At 36.9% G+C, this 21,253-nt stretch overlaps 1 protein-coding gene across 1 annotated transcript in view; it reads left to right on the top strand.

The window, feature by feature from the left end:
* LOC114031894 (THO complex subunit 1) overlaps positions 1-21,253 on the top strand; it is a 67,574-nt gene that overhangs the window by 39,960 nt on the left and 6,361 nt on the right. The window contains exons 10-18 of the mRNA XM_027847089.1: positions 4,421-4,529; positions 5,482-5,613; positions 7,058-7,158; positions 9,642-9,708; positions 9,927-9,977; positions 10,073-10,143; positions 14,182-14,277; positions 14,977-15,042; positions 16,700-16,783. Of these exons, the coding sequence (XP_027702890.1) occupies positions 4,421-4,529; positions 5,482-5,613; positions 7,058-7,158; positions 9,642-9,708; positions 9,927-9,977; positions 10,073-10,143; positions 14,182-14,277; positions 14,977-15,042; positions 16,700-16,783 (777 nt within the window). The remainder of the gene's footprint in view (positions 1-4,420; positions 4,530-5,481; positions 5,614-7,057; positions 7,159-9,641; positions 9,709-9,926; positions 9,978-10,072; positions 10,144-14,181; positions 14,278-14,976; positions 15,043-16,699; positions 16,784-21,253) is intronic.

Below are 21,253 nucleotides of genomic sequence, written 5' to 3'. Positions count from 1 at the left end.
CTGAAAGGGAAATCACCATCTCCGTAGGAAACAAGTAAACTTTTAGAAATCTCTCATCATTAGGAAATTTTTCCTTATATCAAGCCTAAATCTATACCTCTCTGAAACTTCCACCTGTTGCTCTGAGTTCTTCTGGGGCCAAACAGAACAATTGTAATCCTTCTTCCATGTGATAGACCTTCATATACTTTGACAGCTGTTTTTTCTCTAAGCTAAACATACCCAGTTCTTTCAGCTGATCCTTAGCTGGCATACTTTCAACATCCTGCTTGCCCTTCTGTATGCTGTTTAACTTAACATAGCCTATCAGTTTTCTTCCTAAATCGTGTCTTTCAGAAGTAATCAAAGTACTTTTTGATACAGGCTAAGTTTGAATTAGATTTTGACTTTGATGTCACACTCTTCACTCATACTGAGCTTTCAGTCCACTAAAATGCTCAGAGCTTTCTCAGGTGAACCAATATTTTGCTACAGTTTCCCCATCTTTTACTTGTAAAGTTGATTTTTTTTTGCCCTAAGCAAAGTACTTGACAATTATGTTCCTATTTGAGTCGTCCTTATGAGTCCTTGAGATAGGCAGCAAGGCCCTGAGTGGGGAGGATCGCCCGTTCCGGATTCTGGAATCTGAGAGCGTGAGAGGCAGCACACTACTCCATGGAATACCTGTTACTCTGAAGTAAGGGGATCTGGGTTGAAATCTTGTCTCTAATGCCTCCTACTTGTGTGACCTTGGGCAAGTCACTCAACCTCTCTATGCCTCAGTTTCTTCACCTATAAAATGATGTAGACTATATGCCTCTGAAGTCTCATCTAGATCTAGATGTTATCCTGTGACTTAAGTTCAGATCCTGTCTTTTTTACATAGTCCCAGTATGACTGTAGACAAGTCAATTTATTTCTGGGACCCCATTTCTTTAACTGTGAAATGAGAAGATTGGACTAATTATGTCTTCTAAGATCCCTTCCGGCTCTAAGGGTGATTTTTTTTTTTCAACTCTAGCCCTTCTTTTCCTTCATCTCCTTAAAAGGACTTGTGATCACATGACTTGTGATCCTCACAAATTTCCCCTCCCCCAAATCTGGTCTCCTTCACAATTTCAGAAAGCTTCACACCTTCATAGTTCTTCCTCCATCTAAAGCTCTTCTGTTCTCTCCCCACACAGTCTTCCACCATAGCCAAGACTAGTTGCATGCCTTATTTCTCTAGCTTCTTGGGGAATTAGTATTTCATGTAGAGTGAATTTTTAAGATAAATTTACCATTTGTGTCAAAATTTACTTAGCAACCATTTTTGAGGAAATCTTTATAAAATGTGTTCTGCCTTAAAGTTTAGATGGAAGAACTGAGGCCATCAACCCCCTTATTTACAGATGAAAAAACTAGGCTCATTTAACTGAGGTTAAATGGCTTGCCCAAGGCACACAGGTAGTTAGTAAACTTCAAGACCAGAAATTGAACCAAGGTCCTTTGATTTCTTTTTCCACTGTACAATGCTATAATTAAACTTTTAAAAATTCCAAGGCAGGTCGTCATCATCATCATCATCATCATAGCTGATACTGTGTAGTGCTCCTAAGATTTGCAAAACCTTTGCTCACCTTCTCTGATTCTCAGATTAGTAGCCCAGTGAGGTAGGTACTATAGGCATTATAATCCCATTTTACAGTTGAGAAAACTCCAAACCCTGAAAAATGAATCGATTTTGCCGTGGTCACATAATAAGTGTCAAAATGAGATTTAAACCTAAGTGCCTTATGACTCTAGCGCCAGCATTCATTCCATACCATACTTTTTTCTTTAATAATGAGCAATATAGTAATACCTTTGGTAGGTTTCAAGGTTCAAAGGGCTCAGTAAATGACTCCAGACTGTTGTGCTTTTTTAAAAAGTAGTTCTTCTTTTGGGTTTTTATAGTTCTTATCTTCTTTTCTACACTATCTCTCAAATGAGAACTCTTGTTCAACCAAATTGCTTAAATTGTTTCTCTTAATTTACATATCATTCTGAGATACTGAGCTCTAGGGCAGAGTCTGACAGGGTCTTTATACCTTTCCTAAAGACTAAAGTGTATAGACTTTATAATTGTTTTCTTCCCCTTACAGGCTATTTTCAGTTATTTACAGCTGTGTTCTGGATAGTTGAGGTTACTGAAATTTGACTTTTAGGTACCTGTGGAGTTTTGCTCTGAAATTCTGTGATTCTATACATGAGTGGGTATTTGTTCACCAAGTATTGTTTTTTACTTAAGGATCTGGAGTTTTGCTTGTCTAATATTCCTTGTGCATGGTGTGACTGAATTAATGTGACTGATTTTTTAATGAAATACCAGAATTTATACATCCAAATGAGTGTTAGCCCTCAGAGTAGTCACCTTGGGGGGGGGGGGGCTGTACACTTACTACCACTGCTCAGAACATTTTTGTAGCTCCTCTTTTGGAATTGCCTTCAGAACCACACCAGAAATTCATTCTCGTTCCTTTATAGTCATACCTCGTTTTGGATCGAAAATGACATGACCCAGCTTGATCTGAACGACTGTACTCACCAGACTTTGTTCCTACTGTCCGTTGGCTGTTTTCAAAAACAAAATCCACCTTCAAAGGAAAAAAAATTGCCTCCACTGAGACTATTAAAAACAAAAACAAAGCAAAAAAAACATTGTTCTGTAAGCATCAAGAGAGGAGATTGGAAAATGTTTTGAGCAGTGTCAGCAACATTTGAATAAGTGCATGGCCTTCCACGGTAACCACTTTGAAGGGAACAACACTTGGATGAATAAATTCTGGTATGTTTGATTAAAAACTTAATAGTCACACCACATATTTAAGGGAATTGTATATAAATTCATTTTGGGCACTGCAGATGTAGAAATAGCCAATCGAAGAGTACGGGTATTAGTGTAATTTTTAAGAAGTTTTAACAAAGTAAGCACTAAATTTTGTCATCATACTGTCTTTGAATTTTTAAAGTGAAATGATCTTAAGAGGTAGTGGATTCCCTCTCACTGTAGGGCTTCTAGTAAAAAGTAGATTTCTGGTATTAGGGATGTTGTTGAGGAGATTTGCATTGAGCTATAGGTTTTAGTAAATAGCCTCTGCAGGTCATTCCCCACCCTTAGTGGGGAATCACTCTCTGTGCTCATTAGGCAGTGTGATATAGTGGAAAGATCACTAGTCAGAAAACTCAGTCAACTCCTAGCTCTGACACCTACCAGCTATCACCCTGGAAAGGTCATTTAACCTTTCTGAACCTCAGTTTCCTCAAATGTAAAATGGTGAGAGGGTAATAATACTAAATACTCTTTTAAGTGACTTGCCCAGGGTCGCACAGCTAGTAAGTGTTATGTGTCTGAGGTCGGATTTGAACTCAGGTCTTCCTGAATCCAGGGCCAGAGCTCTATTCCCTGCGCCACCTAGCTACCCCTAATACTAAATACTCTTGAGAAACAGTGTGGTATAATGGATAAAAAAGGAAGCTTCAGAGTCAGGAAAACCTGGGTTCAAGTCCTGCTTCTAGCGTTCTGACTGTATGACTTCTTAGTGCCCTAAATGCCTCTTAAGGATTCTCCAAGAGCCAGTCTACCTTAGCGAAAGAAGTTTCCTCAGGAGGTATTCCCTGTATCCATGAAATCACAGATCTGGCCTCCCCTTCTTCCTCTTCAGTCCTCCTAACTTGCACCTACCTCACATGGTGAGGAAAGTCCTTTGTAATCCTTAATGTAACCTAGTATTGTCATTACACCATTGCTATAGTCACAGGCTCTGTATTGATTATGAAAAGAAGTAGCTGCACCGGTAATCTAATTTTCTGTTTTATGCCTTGATCCATTTTACTAGCTTTCAATTCAGTTCAGCAAACTTACAACCCGCCTACGTGCCAGCTACTCTGTAAGGTGTTGGTAATATGAAAACAAAAACAACATCTTAAAAGGAGCTGGGGTGGGAGGGTGTGATATATATACAGACATATGTATCTATCTGACTGTATATAAGTAAAGTTTTATACTTTTGCAGTTGATTTTTTTTTAAACCCAAGTATAAGTTGTGGAAGGCACGGCTATACAGTAGTTCATTGGGAAAGATTGGAGATTTTAGTGAACTGCAAGTTCAGTGTGAGACACAGAGCCATATTTAAGTTTGATTTAAGGAAAAGCTTACTAACATTTAGAATTATTTGAAAGTGAAACAGGCTGCCTTGGGAAGCAGTGAAGACCTCCCATTCACTTGAGGGCTTTCTTCAGGCGAAGCCTAGATGACCACTTACGGCTTATGTTTTAGAGGGGAGTCTTATTCAAGGACTGGTTGGACCAAATGACTTCCATAATCCTTTCAGCTTTGAGATTCTGCCATTTTATTTGCCTTAGATACTTTCTAAAGAAATAGAATGATATAATTAATTTGCTGTTTGTTTTCTTCATTAGCTCCATTCCAATTGATTACAACCTATATAGAAAATTCTGGTCACTTCAAGATTACTTCAGAAATCCTGTGCAGTGCTATGAGAAGATTTCATGGAAAACTTTTCTCAAGGTAAATTGCTTCATTAATTTCATGATGTTATTCCAATTTTGTAGTTTTCAGAAGTTAAATTGCAATTCCTATTTGAGCTATTGTTCACGTGGCATATATTAAGGAATGACTTTAATTTCTTTTGGATTTAAAAGTTCCAGTTACAACAAAAGTGTGAATATAATGGAAAGAGCACTTGTCTAGGCCATTTACTAGTTCTGTGATCTTGGACCACCTTAACCTCTCAGAGTTTGTTTTTTCATTGGGAAAATGAAGATAGTAACATGTCCTCTGTCGAATTCACAAGATTGTTGGGAGAATCAAGTGAGATGGTGGATGTGATAGCTTTTTGTAATTTAAGAATCACTATGCAAATGTAAGTTAGCGTTCTCATGGTACTATTCAAGAAATGTTTTACTTAATGAGGAAATTAAACTGATGGGGATAATTTAACAGCAGCTTTACCATGCCTAGAAGTGGTTTGATGTTGCTGTTTATTTTTCCCTTTTATATTTTATTCACAAGAAATACTAGAATAAAATAGTTCATCAGATACTAGGTTGGATGGATGCTGTGAAATGAGGAGGATGAGCTCCTGAGAGGCTAAGGGATTGCCCGACATCACACATCTGTTCAGTGTATTGGGCAGAATTTGAACCCATGTCTTCCTGACTCCAAATGAAGTGTTCTCTTCTACATCTACAGTTGTTTAAACAATCTCATCAAAGATTTTCTACAGTTTGTTCTGTATCCTAACTACATAAAAAAATTAAAAGAGGGATAATTAACCTTTTAAAATAGTGAGAAATCCTATTTGATAAGTATCTCAGTCATAGTTTTCCATATTTAATATGTTATGATATATGAATAAGCAGTCAATTGCCAGTAAATGTCTATTTTTCTAATAAGTACAAGGAAACAGATTATTTGGTGACTTGGGAAGATAAAATTAATTAGTATTTTCATTTTGCAGTATTCTGAAGAGGTTTTAGCTGTTTTTAAAAGTTATAAACTGGATGATACCCAGGCTTCAAGAAAGAAGTTAGAAGAATTGAAAACAGGAGGAGAACATGTATATTTTGCAAAATTCTTAACAAGTGAAAAGGTATGAAACCTTCATTTTCACAAATACCCAATTTTAAAAATCCTCTTTACTTTTTACCACCTGATATCTCTTTCATACCATATTTAAATTAGATGATAATGTTTGCTGCTTAAGTTGGTTAAATGTGTTAACTAACCCTGTTTAGACAGTACAGTCTGAAGGAAACTACAATTTGATTAATAGTTCTAATTTGATGTTGCAGGATAGACATGTCGAGGAAAGATTGGTTTGATTTCGTGTTTTGGTTTTTTTTAATTGGGCTAAAAAACGTTTTAACGTTAATTTTTTTTGAGGCTCCATATTACTTAAACTAGGGTAAGAAAGTCTTCAGCAATCTACACTAAATAAATAAGCAAATAAATATGAACATTTTCCACTTATAAGTTGCTTTTTAAACATAAGTGGTTGTTTCTCAAGTGCTTGAAAATAATTTTAGGTCATTTAATTACTTTCCTTTTAATCTTATCTTGTACAGTTATGTGGCAAACCCTTTATTCACAAATATTATATAGTTAAATTTCAGCCTAAGTCCTGTTTGTAAAATTCTTTCTTATCACAAAATCTAATTAATGAAGTCTTGCTATTTTCATTTATAAGAAAATCATTTTAAGTATACTTGTTTTAGTAGAAAGCCAGAAATGGTAAAAATTCATAATTGACAGAATTTCAGAGCTTGAAGGAACGTTACAGACCTATTCAGTTCTGTTGGTTTACAGAAGAGATTAGACCCAAGTCTTGCTGACAGTCATATAATAATAATCTTAAACTGCCTATCGGAGAAGTTGGGGGTCATGTAGAGGGCAACTAAGAAGGTGAAGGGCTTTGAGTTCATAACATATGAAGATTGATCAGGGATATTTATGCTAGAGAAGATAAGATTTGAAGATAGAAGGAGGAATGAAAACTGTCTTCAAATATTTAAAGACTTGTCACGTGGAGAAAGTTTTAGATTTGTTCTCTTTGACCCTGTTAGACAAAACTAAGAGTAATGGGAGGAAGAGGAAAACAATAGGTTTGATGTCAGAAAAAACTATGTAAAAATTAGAGCTATCCGGAAATGAAATGGCCTATTTAGAAATATTATTTTTAGACTTTTAAATCTTTCCATTAGCCATCTATACAGATACTGTATTTTACCTGGTTTCCTTTTACATTGAAAGATGAAGTTCATATTTGTTGATTTTCATCTGAAACTTAAGATCTCTGCTCAGTTTATGCCCAGTTCCCAGTACTCTGGATAAAAAAACAACAATTGCTAGTCATTGATAAATATATACATGATAAGAAATAGGCCAATATATTTTCTCAATGGAGTCTTCATTGTTGTATCATTCATCTTACTTTTCAGTAGCAGAAAACTAAATTTAGGCCAAGTTTGACTTTTATTATAATACATAAAGTAAACGTTGTTGTTCTATTGTGTTTGTCTTTTGTATGCATATAGCTTATGGATTTACAGCTGAGTGATAGTAACTTTCGTCGTCACATCCTTCTTCAGTATCTCATTTTATTTCAGTACCTCAAGGGGCAAGTGAAATTCAAAAGGTAAGCTTATTATAATTATTAAATTACTTATTAGCAGAAGCCTGAAAAATATAGCTAGAATTACAAAATGAGGCTAGCTATAAGTAAAACTAAACCTGGGTTGCCTGGTGTTTTCTTCTTTCCACTGTATCCAAGGGCCCCCTTTGTGAATTAGGGACTCAGAGCAACCATATATTTGCGTTTGCACTCAGCAAAAAACTAAGCACTTTAGTGCTTAGGAAATTGAGGGTACCTGCCAGAAAAACTAGAGAATAGGGATTTATTTATCCAAAACTGTATTGCTGCTGTAAGGAAATGGATTTCTAAGGATTGGATTATGGTACATGTATGTTAATGTTCTATTTGGGTTATTTCTCCTGTCCTGGATAGTTTTGAGAACCAGCTCTCTAGAACTAGTTATATAGGTGATTGATCTGAAGTACTTTTCCTTTTCCCAAGAAGGGTAAGGTGGAAAATGGTGACCACTTTTGGTTTAGAGAACCACAAGCCCTAAATATGAGGATCTGAGTACTTCCAGAAAAAGATCAAATCAGAAAATGGGCAGATCCAGGAACCAAAGGCCAAATATGTGTTCTTACTGAGAATCTGTAGTCTGTCCTTTTACACTTGTCTTTTAATGCAATCTGTTCATATCCTTCCTCACCAATGGGGGTCTCCAAACTTTCTGGAAGAGTACATTTCTTTTTTGGGGGGGGGGGTGAGACAGTCAGGGTTAGGTGACTTGCCCAGGGTCACACAGCTAGTAAGTGTTATGTATTTGAGGCTGGATTTGAACTCGGGTTGTCCTGACTCCAGAGTCAGTGTTCTATCCACTGTACCACCTAGCTGCCCTAAGAGTACATTTCTTACTGGTGGGTGAATATTCTAGATCTAGCCTTAATGAAACAGCCTTGTATCCCTATCCCTTCCTTTACCCAACTTAAGTCAAAATAGTAGTCTCACTATTTTTTTTACCTCAGCTTGTCTTCTTTTTTGGGCTTTGTCATTCATACTTCTTCTATAGCAATTCCAGCCATATATCCCAAGCCAGCTCATGGCCTAACTCAGTAGCCATGCATTTGGCAGTCCAACTAGCCAGAAAAAAAGTCTAAAGATTATCACTTTCTATTCATTCTGTCACAAAACTTATTTATTTTTTTTTGATGTAAGTATTTCTAACTTCAGTTAAATAAATATCGTCTTGTCATGGTTATAACTGAAATGAGAGAATGATTATTCAAAGCTACTTGTACTACAGACAAGAGCCTGTGTAGTATTACTGTGAGCATTGGAAAAGAGCCCAACTGCCCCTGCCAGCTTCCTTAATTGAGCATTCCCCTGACTAATCAGACTATCAGTAGGAGTTAGTAACCACTTAAATATAATAAGATTATACTTGAAATTGTTATGGTTAAAATGTTTAATTTTTTTTGAGCTGCTGGTGAACAGCCTAGACTTCTATTAGAGGCAGGTAGGATTTTTATATATCCTTTTTTCATTGCTACAGAAAAGAGGAAAAACAGATTTCTTCTAAATACCAACAGCAAAAAGTCACAAAAGTGAATTGTGTCTCTATGCTCTTGTTGCTTCTCTGGCTGTTTTGGCAATAATGGCTATGAATTAAATGCAGAAAATAAAAAATCAAATATAGTATTCACAGATATATGATAACTATATTGATTTTGTATTCTATTTTAAGAATGCAATGGGGTGGGCTGATCTTTGATTTCATCATTATGATGAAGTTCTCGTGTGGAAACTCCTTTCTCCAATACTAAAAACAACCAGAGAAGCAACTCATTTGTAACTTAAGACTTTTAGAAATTTGCCTTGGGATACTAAAAAGTTAAGTAATTTGCTTATAATGGAGCAGCTAGGTGGTGCAGTGAATAGAGTACTGGCCCTGGAGTCAGGAAGACCTGAGTTCAAAATAGGCTTCAGACACTAGTGGTATGACCCTGGGCAAGTCATTTAACCCTGTTTGCATCATTTTCCTCATCTGTAAAATGAGCTGGAGAGGGAAATGGCAAACCACTCCAATATCTTTGCCAAGAAAACACCAAATGGTGTCATGAAGAGTCAGACACAACTGAAATGGCTGAACAACAACAATTTGCTTCATCACACACTACTAGTGCGTATCAGAGGCAGTACTTGAACCCTGCCTGTTCTTCTTGACTCCAGGGCTGGCTATCTATACAGTATATACCATGCCACTTCTCAGGATGCAGTAAATTTAGGAAAACTTCCTGGCATCATTTGACACATTTGCTCCAGTAATAATTTATGCTTAGAGATTATTGTGATATTTGTTCCATCCCTGTGGACTGTATATTGACTTAGAAAAAACATTAATGTCGTCTGTTTTATCATATTTTTATTTATCATAGTTGAATATTTCCCAATTACATTTTAATCTTGTTCAGACTTCACTAGGGAGTGCTGTGTGCCATGGATTTGACACCTTAGTCTTACATTGTCCTTGTATTTGCTCTCTTTTCCAGTTCAAACTATGTTCTAACTGATGAGCAATCCCTGTGGATTGAAGATACTACAAAATCAGTCTATCAAGTAAGTTCAGTACAAGACATCAGTGATCAAAATCTTGGAAATTTGGAGTTTTCTCTGTTTATGAACTAGATTTAACAGTTTCAGCCTCATATAGGAAAATAAGGATAACATTAGTTCAGGTACGGGAACCACAAACACTTTTATGGGGTCTCTGCCTATAAACCATTCATATGATGCAGAAAGTTGTTGAAAGCTTAGTGTGTGCTTTCTGATCACAGCTACTATCTGAAAACCCCCCTGATGGAGAGAGATTTTCAAAAATGGTAGAGGTATGTATCTTATGTTATTGTTATTTTTTGTACCATATAGAATTTTAAGTATTTCTATTGTTCAGATATCGATCGTCTGTGTGTATTTTTTCCAGCATATATTAAACACTGAAGAAAATTGGAACTCATGGAAAAATGAAGGCTGTCCAAGTTTTGTGAAAGAAAGGTAAAAATCACAATAAAAAAAATCAAAGGTTTTTTCAGATATTGTTTAAAATGATTTTTCCATTATGTATAATTTTTGAAGATATCTATACTTAAGTACTTTCATATATCTGTGTTCTCATCAATGTGAGTACTCCCACAAGCAAGACAAGATTACAACCCATCCACATCTTTTCATTCTGTGCAACTCTTGTACATCTCTCACCTCTTGCTATGTTCTCTACAGAGGGTCCATCCTAGATACTAGAGGCTTTTCCTCTAGATGTTTTGACATTATGCTGATACTAGTAGAACACATGGGGTATCCATCTGTTATTCCTTTTTTTATTTTTGTTTTTTATTATCTTTTATTATATGAGTAGTCCATTTCCTCTTTTAGTCATACATCTCTTGATCTTGTATGCATCTTGGTTGATAGTTCTTTGTTGCTAATATGTTACAACCTAGCCATATGTACATTTTACACATTTCTCAATTGTAGAGTGATCTGTAATTCTAATTCTTTGAAAGCTACTGTTCCATGTTTCTCAGCCATATAGCATTAACTTAAGAATATCGGTATTTAGAAGTTGTCCAGTCCAGATAGGATGGCTCTATTATCATTGATAGAGAAGACAGTTTGTTATAAAAGTCTTGACAGATCTTTTCCATTTTTATTTGTTTATTGCCTGGCTTCCAGTTTCATCCTTATTCTCTGTCTTAACAAACTTTCTATAAACTTGTCTTTCTCTCGACTGTTTCTTAACTGTTTTATGCTCATAATCTTGCATCTTCTTCCTCTTCAGGAATTTACAGATTATTTTATTTTATATTTTAAAGCAGCGTTACCCTTGCCTGCCATGTCTTTTCATTTGTGTTGCTACTTGATAAGTATACCAACTTTTTAGTGGTTGACGCAATTTCTAAGCTCTTTTGCCCCCTGGTTATAGTGATTGATTTATATAAGTTAAATTTCATAGGAAATAGTAGTAGTTTGTGTTTTCTGTTCTTTTATTTACTTTTATCATCAGTAAATCAATAGATTTCTCTCTTTGATGATTATCAGCTTTTGTGGTACGCATAAGATAACTTACATTCAGAAAAATATTTGGTCACTCAAGATAGCTAATGCATGTCAATTAACCTTTTTATTCTAAAGACAGTTGGAGATGTTTTTATTTGTATGGTATGTTTTCTCATTTTTAATCTCACTTTTGATTTTTGTTTTGTTTATGTTACCATGCATATTTTCTCATTTTTAATCTCACATTCTGATCTTTGTTTTAAGAAATTGGGAGTCTGACTGTAGATACCTTTGTGGATTAGAACATGGCTCTCACATTAGTAACCAGTCTGATATAGTTTCATTTTTCATGATAAGAACTGAATAACATAATGTAGAAAGCAGCTGTGTAATATGTTTAATGCCATCCAACTCTCTTCTGGAAGAAAGTATTCATGATGCATAATTGTTAGGCCTCTGGATATTTTACACACCTTTAGCCTCTTTCAGTTCTTAATCTTGAGCCATATTTTCCATCATGTTTACCATCTTCCCATATGCCATTTATGTTATCGAGTATTCAAGCATATGTTGATTTCATTTGGAGAAGGTCTTCTCATATTCTTTCTAGAATTTCTCTTCCACTTTATCCTGGTGCATAAACTAGTCTTGTTTGCAAATACTGAAATAGCATGAAATTTTGTTTCGTATTGGCTTTGGCCATACAATAAAATTAATTCTGCAGACTCTTAACTGCCTTGCCAAAGAGAACAAAATGTGAGGCACTCTTCTGTTTAGCTGCATCCTCATTTTTGTCTTCTAAGATCAATTGTAGCAAGACAGTTGAATGATATGAGTCATTTCCTTTAGTAGAAAGTCCATATGAGATGAGTCTCATTTAGCACACCAGCAGTTACAGTCATATTTGTAAACAGTTTAAAATTTATGATACATAGTACTGTCTTTCCCCCATTATGCCATCCTGCCACAATTGCAGCAGAAGCTAAAAAAGGTTGCACTGAACTGAGGGCCATCTTGTATTTTTCTTTGTTTCATGTGTTTCCATGATCAGAGAATTTATCGCCGAGTGACAAGTTTACTTCTGGTGAACCTCTCTGCACTTAATTAAGTTTGTTGTCAGAAAACAGGCATAGTCTGTTACTGGGACTATATACTCAAAGCCTTTAAAGCATGGTAGAAACCACCAGAAGCTTGTATTCAACTGTCATAGCCTTTGAGAAACCAGAATTGCCTAATGCCGCAATAAAGCATGGGAGTAGGATTTTCATTGGTTACATAAAACTGATATGTGTGGCACAATTTTCTCTTATCAGTCAGCAAGGATTTATTATGTGAATCATGGAGTTAGGTCCTGGGGAATACAAACACAAAGAATGAAACCTGTATTTCTTTCAGGGAGCTTACATTCTTTTGGAGGAAATGAGATGGCAAGAGGGGAAGGTAGGAGAACAGAGTGGGGGGGGCGGGAAGTTGCAGAGAAAAAGCATGAGAGCATAAGTATTAGTATTTAGTGTGTGCTAAGAGAGAGACATAAATATAAGCAAACAAGATAGTCTCTGCCCTCAGGGAGCTTACGTCCTTTTAAATTTAATAGGTTTTTATTAACATGCTTTGTTTTTACATTGCCTAGATAGCCCCCTGATTTCTTATTTGAGGCCAAGATTTTTCTTTACAGTATCTCAGCATTCATCTTCAGCTGTTTTGTGGTGGCGTTTTTTCCCCATTTACTTTGATGTAATCATTATACACACACATACACACACAGTTTTCCTGGTTCTGCTTGCTTCAGTTTGCATGAGTTCATGCAAGTCTTTCCATGCTTTTCTATATTCATTATTGTAATGGGAGACTGGAAAGAGGGAGGGCCATTAATGCAGTGGTGTGGTTTGGAGTTGGTGGCAGGGAAGTGAGGTGAAGACCTAGATCCATGCCATTTAAGACAAATTAAGAGCCCAAGCTGGTTCCAAGAACAGAGTCCAAGATTCTGATGACAAAAGGACAGGGACAGAATAAATATAAGTATAAGGCAGTTGGAAGGAAGGCACTAATAGTCAGGGGGATCATGAAAGGTTTCATTTAGAACATGGTGCTTGCAAAAAAAGTTTTGAAAAAGAAAGAAAGAAATTAAATGGTGCTTGAGCTATATCCTGAAGAGAGGAATTCTGTGAGGCAGAGATGAGGAGGGAATGTATTACAGGCATAGGAGAGAGGTATTGCAAAGGTACAGAGATGGGAGAGAGAGTGCATAAAAAGAAACCCAGTTTGGCTGAACCCTGGAGAATAAGAAAGGAAGTAATCTATTATGAGGAGGGAAGGCTTGGATTAAGGTCAGGTTGTGATGGACTTTAAAAAGCCAGATAGGAGTTTATATAGGGTCTTAGAGGCAGTAAGGAGCCATTGAAGTTTATTGAGTAGGGGAGTGATGTGGTCCCAGCTGCATTTAAGGAAATAATTTTGTCAGCTCTGTGAAGGATTGACTGAAGCAGGAAGAGACTTTGAGGCAGGGACACCAATTAGGAGGCCGTTACAATACATTACAATTACAGTAGTATATGCAAGAGATGATGAGTGCCTAGACTAAAGTACCTGTGTAAGTAAAGAAAAAGGATCAGATGTGAGAGATGTTATGGAGGTAGGAATGTTAAAATTTGGCAGCAGATTGAATATGTGGGGTGAGAGAGGATGAGAAGACAAGGATAACACCAACGTTATGAAACTGGGAAACAGGAAGAATGGTGTATGGATGGGTACATCCTTTTATATTTACCTAATGTGTTAGTTCATTTCTTTTTGCCAGTTAGTTACTTCTCACTTGAGACATTCCTAAAACAAAACTGTTATATTAATTATTGAATTGCTTTATGTAATTTCTTATAAATTACGGTACTTCTCATCTAAAGCAGTGTAATGCATTAATATAAAACATTTCATCTTAAGAAAAGTGTACTAAAAGTATTTCCTTATCAGATCTAAAATTTCTTCACCTTTCCTAACCACGTATAATTCCAAAAATAGTGTGCGTTCTATTTGCCGTAGACCATCAGACTCCAAGCCAACAAGAGTGGTACGAAAGAGAACAGCACCAGAGGATTTCCTGGGGAAAGGACCCAACAAAAAAATTCTGATGGGAAAGTAGGTCAGCTTGTCTTCATATCTGGGCCAGGATTGGTAACTCTATATTTGATATGTTTGTTTTTAAAAGTACTGTTTTAGAGTTTTTATAGTTTCTTGCTGCCAAATGTCACTTGTTTGTTTGTTTCTATAAGAGTGGCCAAGTATAACCTACATTCCTTGTCATGTTGATCCTGCAATTAGTCTAGCCTTTTTTTTTTTTTGTAGGTTGCTTGATAAGCCTGTTGCTTCTTTCTGCACTATCTCTTGATGAATTTTGGGCCATATTGAGCCACCTCACTTCTAGTTGTGCCAGGTGGTCATGATCCCTGCGCTTCTGGTGGTTCCCAATGAGTAAATGTTCATGAATATGCCTGAGAAAAATTAATGTATTCAAATACTCCCCCTGCTGCTCTCTTTCTCCTGAAAGGTGGCATAGGGAGAAATAATTTCACTGCCTAGCATAAAAATATTATCAGTGTGATTGATTGATAACTTGTATTTTCCTAGGAACTTTTAAGCAAACATTCAAAAGCCATGGTTATGGCCCTTTGTGAACTTTAATTTTTTTAGCATGAACCATTATATTCAGTACATTTTCTTTACTTTTTAATGAATATTTTAAGATGACTAAAGCTTACAGAAGTGGGTGCTTCATTGACATCATTGTGTTTTTTGACTGAGATAATTATAGGGATATTTTTCTTTTTTGTTTTTCAGTGAGGAACTAACAAGGCTTTGGAATCTCTGTCCTGATAATATGGAGGCTTGTAAATCAGAATCCAGGCAAGTGAAAATTGTTTCATTTCTGTGTGACCTTAACAACATTAAAGTCATGGGAGCAGCTAGGTGGCGAAGTAGATAGAGCTCCAGCCTTGGAGTCAGGAGGACCTGAGTTCAAATCTGGCCTCAGACATTGACACTTACTAGCTGTGTGACTTAACCCCAACTGCGTCACCAAAAAGCAAAAAAAAAAAAAGAATAAAGTCATGATTTTTCTCCTAGTGGCATCAGTCCTTTTTTAAGCTTTGAACCACACAAGAATAAAATTTTTAAATATTGTTGTGAACAATAATAACAAAAAGAAAACAAAGAGGAAAACCTGAATTTTCGGAGCCATTTATATCAAATCCTTTCAGCTTTGTCTGGTGAGGTAGGCAAAATGGTGATGCTAAGATTTCATGAAATCTTAGAAGCCACAGGTTAGGGATTTGTGTGGTATTGAATTGTAACTGATTCATAGAGGAAAGTACTTAGTTTGCTTTTGGAGAGCTTAGTATTCTGACTGTCTCTGAAGGTAATATATGGTCCTGAGATCTAATTTACTTAATTACCTAATACAGAATATTCTTTGATAGTTTGGCATTTCTGAATTTTACTTATAAAATGCCCAAACAATGCTCTTTATCCATAGTAATAAAGGTCTAAAATAAGAGTGAAAGTTAAACCCTTGACATTCATGTGGTTAATATTAAATGGTTAAAAAAAAAAAATTGTAGGTTGGAAAATATTTTATTATCCCCAAAATCTAAAAGACTTTGTTTTTATGAATGGCAAGGTATTGAGACACTTTACAACTCTTAGATTATACAAGAGTTGAATTATTCAGTGTACCGTTTAAAACCTGGACTTAGGAAATAAGATTACTAGCTTCTTCTTTCCTTTTCTTATCTCCCTTCTTGGGCCTCTTCTTCCCCCCAAAATGAAAAAAAAAGTATATATACATATATATATATATATATAATTTTTTTTTAAAGCCAGTGGAGTGCATGTTTGGAGACATTTACTAGAGCAGAGGTTCTTTACATTTTTTGTGCCACAGACCCATTTCGTAGTCTGCAGAAGCCTCTGCAATAATGGTTTTAAAGGCTTAAAATAAAATATATAGATAGGATTACAAAGAAAACTAATTATATTGAAATGTAATTATCTTTTTATTTTTTGTGAAGGCAATTGGAGTTAAGTGACTTGCCCAGGGTCACACAGCTAGTGTCAAGTGTCTGAGGCTAGATTTGAACTCAGATCCCCCTGATTCCAGGGGCAGTACTGTATCCACTGTGCCACCTAGCTGCCCTCAAAATATTTTTTAAAAATTTCACAGATCCCTGGCTATGAGCCCCTGTGCCGAAGAGAAAAAAAGTCTTTACAGCTATAGATAAAATCAAAATCTTCCATTTCCATAGTTTCTCAATAAGATAAAATGTCCTTAGAGAAAGAAATAAAGCAGATATAGGAAGGAAGCAGTATTAAAAATATGAAATCTTAGGGGCAACTAGGAGGCACGGTGGATAGAGCACCGGCCCTGAAGTCAGGAGGGTTCAAATCCGGCCTCAGACCAAATGCTTGACACTTACTAGCTGTGTGACCCTGGGCAAGTCACTTAGCCCCAATTGCCACACTTAAAAAAAAAATACAAAATCTTGAATTCTTTTCCAATCAACAGGGAATACATGCCAACTTTAGAAGAGTTTTTTGAAGAAGCCATTGAGCAGGCCGACCCAGAAAATATGGTTGAAAATGAATATAAGTAAGTAATGTTTCTCATGATGTAATTTTAAATTTCCTTCCATCTTTAGAAGGGTTTAGGTCTCCAGAAAAAGCTTTCTATCTTGTAAATCACTGTTGGCCTCGTTTCATGCTCTCAGTGAAATGACTCCTTTACAATCATTATTGAACAGGCAGGAGCAGTACTGGACCTGACAAGAATATTTTACAAAATAGGCTGAGAGTAAGGTGGTGCCCTTCATGTAGAACAAGACATCTTTTTTCTGGAAATTTTGAAAATGCCTAAGTCGTGTAAATTTGAGAGTAGTGTACTCTGGTGAATTGAGCACTGGTTTGAGGAACGTAATTCCTAATCTTGATTTTTCTGATTCTGAGACTAAGACTTTTGGCCACTCCCGAGTCTGCAGCTGCCAATTTTGCCCTCTGCAGTTTCAGTGTAAAACTTCCCAAGGGTCATCATTGCTACTATTCTCTTAGAGATTCCCCTTCTTCTCACTTTGCACATATACAGCACCTTCTCATGCTGCCAACTCTGTCTCACAGTTCCATACTGATAGCAGCTACCTTAACTTCTTAATTCATAAGACCAGTCCCCACACTTCCCATCCCGCTTCTTAAAACTTCCCAGCAGCAGCAGCATTCACTCTCTTATCACCCAGTCCCAGAGTTGGAAGGCACGCAGCCCCAACCCAAACTGTTCCTGACCGAGAGACTCCTATACAGTATCTCCAACAAATACCCAGCCTTTGTTTGAAGACCCTCAAGTGAGGCGAACCCATCACTCACTCCATGAGCCAAACCTGCTTTTGGTTTTGAGATCATTCTTGTCTAAATCGGCTTTATTGCAGTCTGTTGCTTTTAGTTCTGCCCTTTGGGGCCAAACATAACAAACCTAATCCCCCTTCCACGTGACCACCGTTAAAGTACTTGAAAAGAGTCATCATATTCTTCCCTCTTCTCCCTATCCCTTTCTTCTATTCTAGGCTAAATAACCTCAGCACCTTCGTTCTGTTGAATCTTCTGTAGCGTGATTTCTAGTCCCCTTTACCACTGGATGCTCTCCAATTTTGTCAGTGTCCATCCTAAAATGTGGTGTCCAGAACTGAGTGTAAAAACCAGGGCAGGTAAAAATAAAATTGTAGGCTTCGATTTAATTCAACCTCAAAAGTATAAAATGGGGGCATGATGACTACTTAACAAGTAGTTTGAGAAAGATTGGGGAATGTTTGTGAATTGCATGCTCAGCATGGATCATCATTGTGATAAGGCAGTCAGAAAAACCTAGCGTGCTGTTAAGAGGACTATCCAGGGTAGAGTAGTTGTTGGTCCTAGTCAGACCATATCTGGAATATCATATTCAGTTCTGGACACCATAATTTAGTAAGCACATCGATAAGCTGGAAAGCATACAGAGAGTCACAGGATGGTGATCCCATATGGTGATTATTGGAAGGAACGGAGGATGTTTGCTGGAATTGGCAAATGATGGCCCAAGGGCCAAATCTGGCCTGCCACCTGATTTTTTTACAGCCCACATGCTGAGAATGATTTTTACATTTTTAAACTTCATTTAAAAATAAGTTTAAAAGTTATATCAATGTAACTTTATTTTAAATTCTTACCTCACAGGCCATCCAAAAACAGGTAGTGGGCCAGATTTGGCCCTTGGGCTATAGTTTGCTGACCCCTGGCTTAGAGGATAGAATACTTGGTGGAGAGGGGAAGTTAATAGGATGGAGAATGATATGGCTCTTCAGTTATTTGAAGAATAAAACATGGAACAAGATTATCTTTTTCTGGTTGGAGCGGGGATGGAGAAGCAAGGGAAAGGGAGGAGTTGTAGAACTCAGAGCAGTGAGTAGAAATTACAGAGAGATTAATTCAGACTTGATAGAGAAAAAAATTTCCTAACAATGTTTTTTCCCTTGTTCCAAACCTGTGATTTTGTTGATATATGGGACTCCCAGTGAAGAAATTGTTGTCTCTGTCTATATACATCTGCAGTTTACTATTCTGCGTCACCTGTCCCCTCTTTAGTCCATTTTCCAGACAACTGTAAAAGAGATGTTCCTAAAGAATTAGTCTGACCATGTTACTTTTCTACACAATAAACTCCAAAGGGTCCCAATTGCATCTAGCATCAAATATAAGTTTTCTCTGTTTAGTTTTGAAAGGCCGGCACAACCTGACTCAACTTACCTTTCCAGTCCTATTACACATTACTCCCCTCCCCCTCACTCCACAATCCAGCCAAACTATCCTTCTAATTGTTCTATTATTAACAAAAAAAGCTTTACAACTATTTCATTTATTCCTCATAACAACTTGCAAATAGATGCTATTATTTATCCCCATTTTACAGATGAAGAAACTGAGACAAAGGGAGGTTAAATTACTTGCCCAGGGTCACACAGCTAGTGTCTGAGGTCACATTTGAACTCAGGTCTTCTGACTGCAGACCCAGCATGCTATCCACTGCACTTGAGTGCTCTTGAGGCTTTTGCACTCATTGACTGTCCCCTATTCCTGGAACACTCTTTCACCTCTCCTTTACGTATTGGGATCCTTGTTTCCTTCATAATTCTGTTCACATGCCATCTTTCCTGAATCAGGCCTTCCTCATCTCCCTGACTTCTCATGCCTTCCGTCCTCAGAAATTTTAAATTTTACACATATTTTGCACATACTTAATGTGCATTTTGTCACCCTCGACAGAATAGAATGTAAGTTTATGAAGAGCAAAGATTGTTTAATTTTTGTCCTTTTCTCTGTAGAGCTTTCTTAGTAGTGTGCCTCGCAGATGTTAGGCATTTAATAAATGTTTCTTGGTTGGTTAAATGATAGAGTAGTCTTGGGGTACTGTTAATGTTAAGTGAGTTGCCCAGAATCACACCAAGCATGTGACAAAATCAGCACTTGAACCCAGATCTCCTAGGAGGCTGACTGTCCACACACCATGCTTCCTGGCCCCAGCCTATCTTTCCAGCCTCAATGAATATTACTTCCCTTTCTATACTCTGCAGTATAACCAAACAAGCCTTCTCTCTGTTCTTCCTCTGTGTTACTCCATCTCCCATCTCTGAGCCTTTTCACTGGCCATTCCCAATGACTGAGAGGAAGAGGGATGTGCATTTCAGCCATGGGGGACAGTCAGTGCAAAGGTAACACTCAGATATGAGAAACGTGCATTTCAGCAATTATATTCAGTATTCCCCCTGAAACAAGGCAAGATACATGGTAAGATGTAGCAACAGAGGCTAGGATTCTTATGATGTAGCCACGGCTCAGATTCCTAAAATCTAGCCACTACTTACCCATGTTCAGACTCCTTAAGAGTCTGCCCAATATGACAATGTTCAAATAAACCTTGTCTTTGGCTGGGGGGAAAAAAGATGTAGCAGCAGAGAAAGAAAATCACCCAGAGCACATTTTTTTTTTTTAAAAACCTAATATTTATATGGCACCTCAGTTTGTTTTGTTCTAAATGAATTCACTAAAATGGTATTAGTTTGTATTTTTAAGTATTTATACTTAATGGACATCCTGATGGAAATGAATTATTTTGCTCATCTTCCTTTAAGATGAAGCTCAAGCACCATCTTCTTCATGAGGCCTTTCTGGACTTCCCCCAACTTCTAGTCCCCTCCAACTCAAACTACCTTATAGTTAAGTATTTTGTACTTAATTCTTTTTATGTTATTTGTCATACATTTATGTATATGCTGCTTATCTTCCCCATTAGAATGAGGAAGTTAGGTGTTCATTCTAAGTTAGACATTATTTCATTCATTGTATTTATATACTGATTGCACAGCTTAATAAATTCTTGTTGATTGATTGATTGCCTGTCTCCTCCCAACTCGATCTATCCAAAAGTGGTCTAGGCCTTCTCAGAAAGTAGAGGGATTTCTTCCTTTTTGTATGTTTCCAAGGAGAGGCTGGATGACCATTTGTAACCTGACTTGGAAAAGGGATTCTTATTCACGTACAGATTAGATGGCCTCTGAGAACCCTTCCAGTTCTGTCCATACATCTTCATTAAGGTTATTTTCCTTCTGACTGCATGTCACTCTTCCAGGCTTCTCCAAGACCTTTCTCAAATGATCAGCTTCCCTTTAATGCAGCTCCAATTTTTCCATCTCTACTGGCTTCTTCATTTTTTTTTCAGGTATGGTCAGCTCTCAGTTCAAAAAAGCTTGACATTTCTACCCTCCCTTATTGCCTTCCCATGTGTACCCCATTTCCTGTATAAACTCTGCCCTGATCTTGTCTACTGATTTTGGTAATGGCTTTTATATCTCCTACCTTCCGACTTAATATACTGGTATGTCTGTTAGAGAGGTGCAAAATAATATATTCCTGTTTTGTATTATAGTCATGTGTCATATCCCACTTCTCAAATTCTTACACTCCATAAAGTTGACAGATACCATGTGTTATCCACATTTTGTATCACCCGACTTCTTCCCCCCACTGGAAGGGCCTAGCAGAG

The sequence above is a fragment of the Vombatus ursinus genome, unplaced genomic scaffold, assembly GCF_900497805.2.
Source record: "Vombatus ursinus unplaced genomic scaffold, bare-nosed wombat genome assembly UNPS02015255.1, whole genome shotgun sequence".
Taxonomy (NCBI): domain Eukaryota; kingdom Metazoa; phylum Chordata; class Mammalia; order Diprotodontia; family Vombatidae; genus Vombatus; species Vombatus ursinus.
This window is presented reverse-complemented; position numbering and strand designations above follow the sequence as displayed.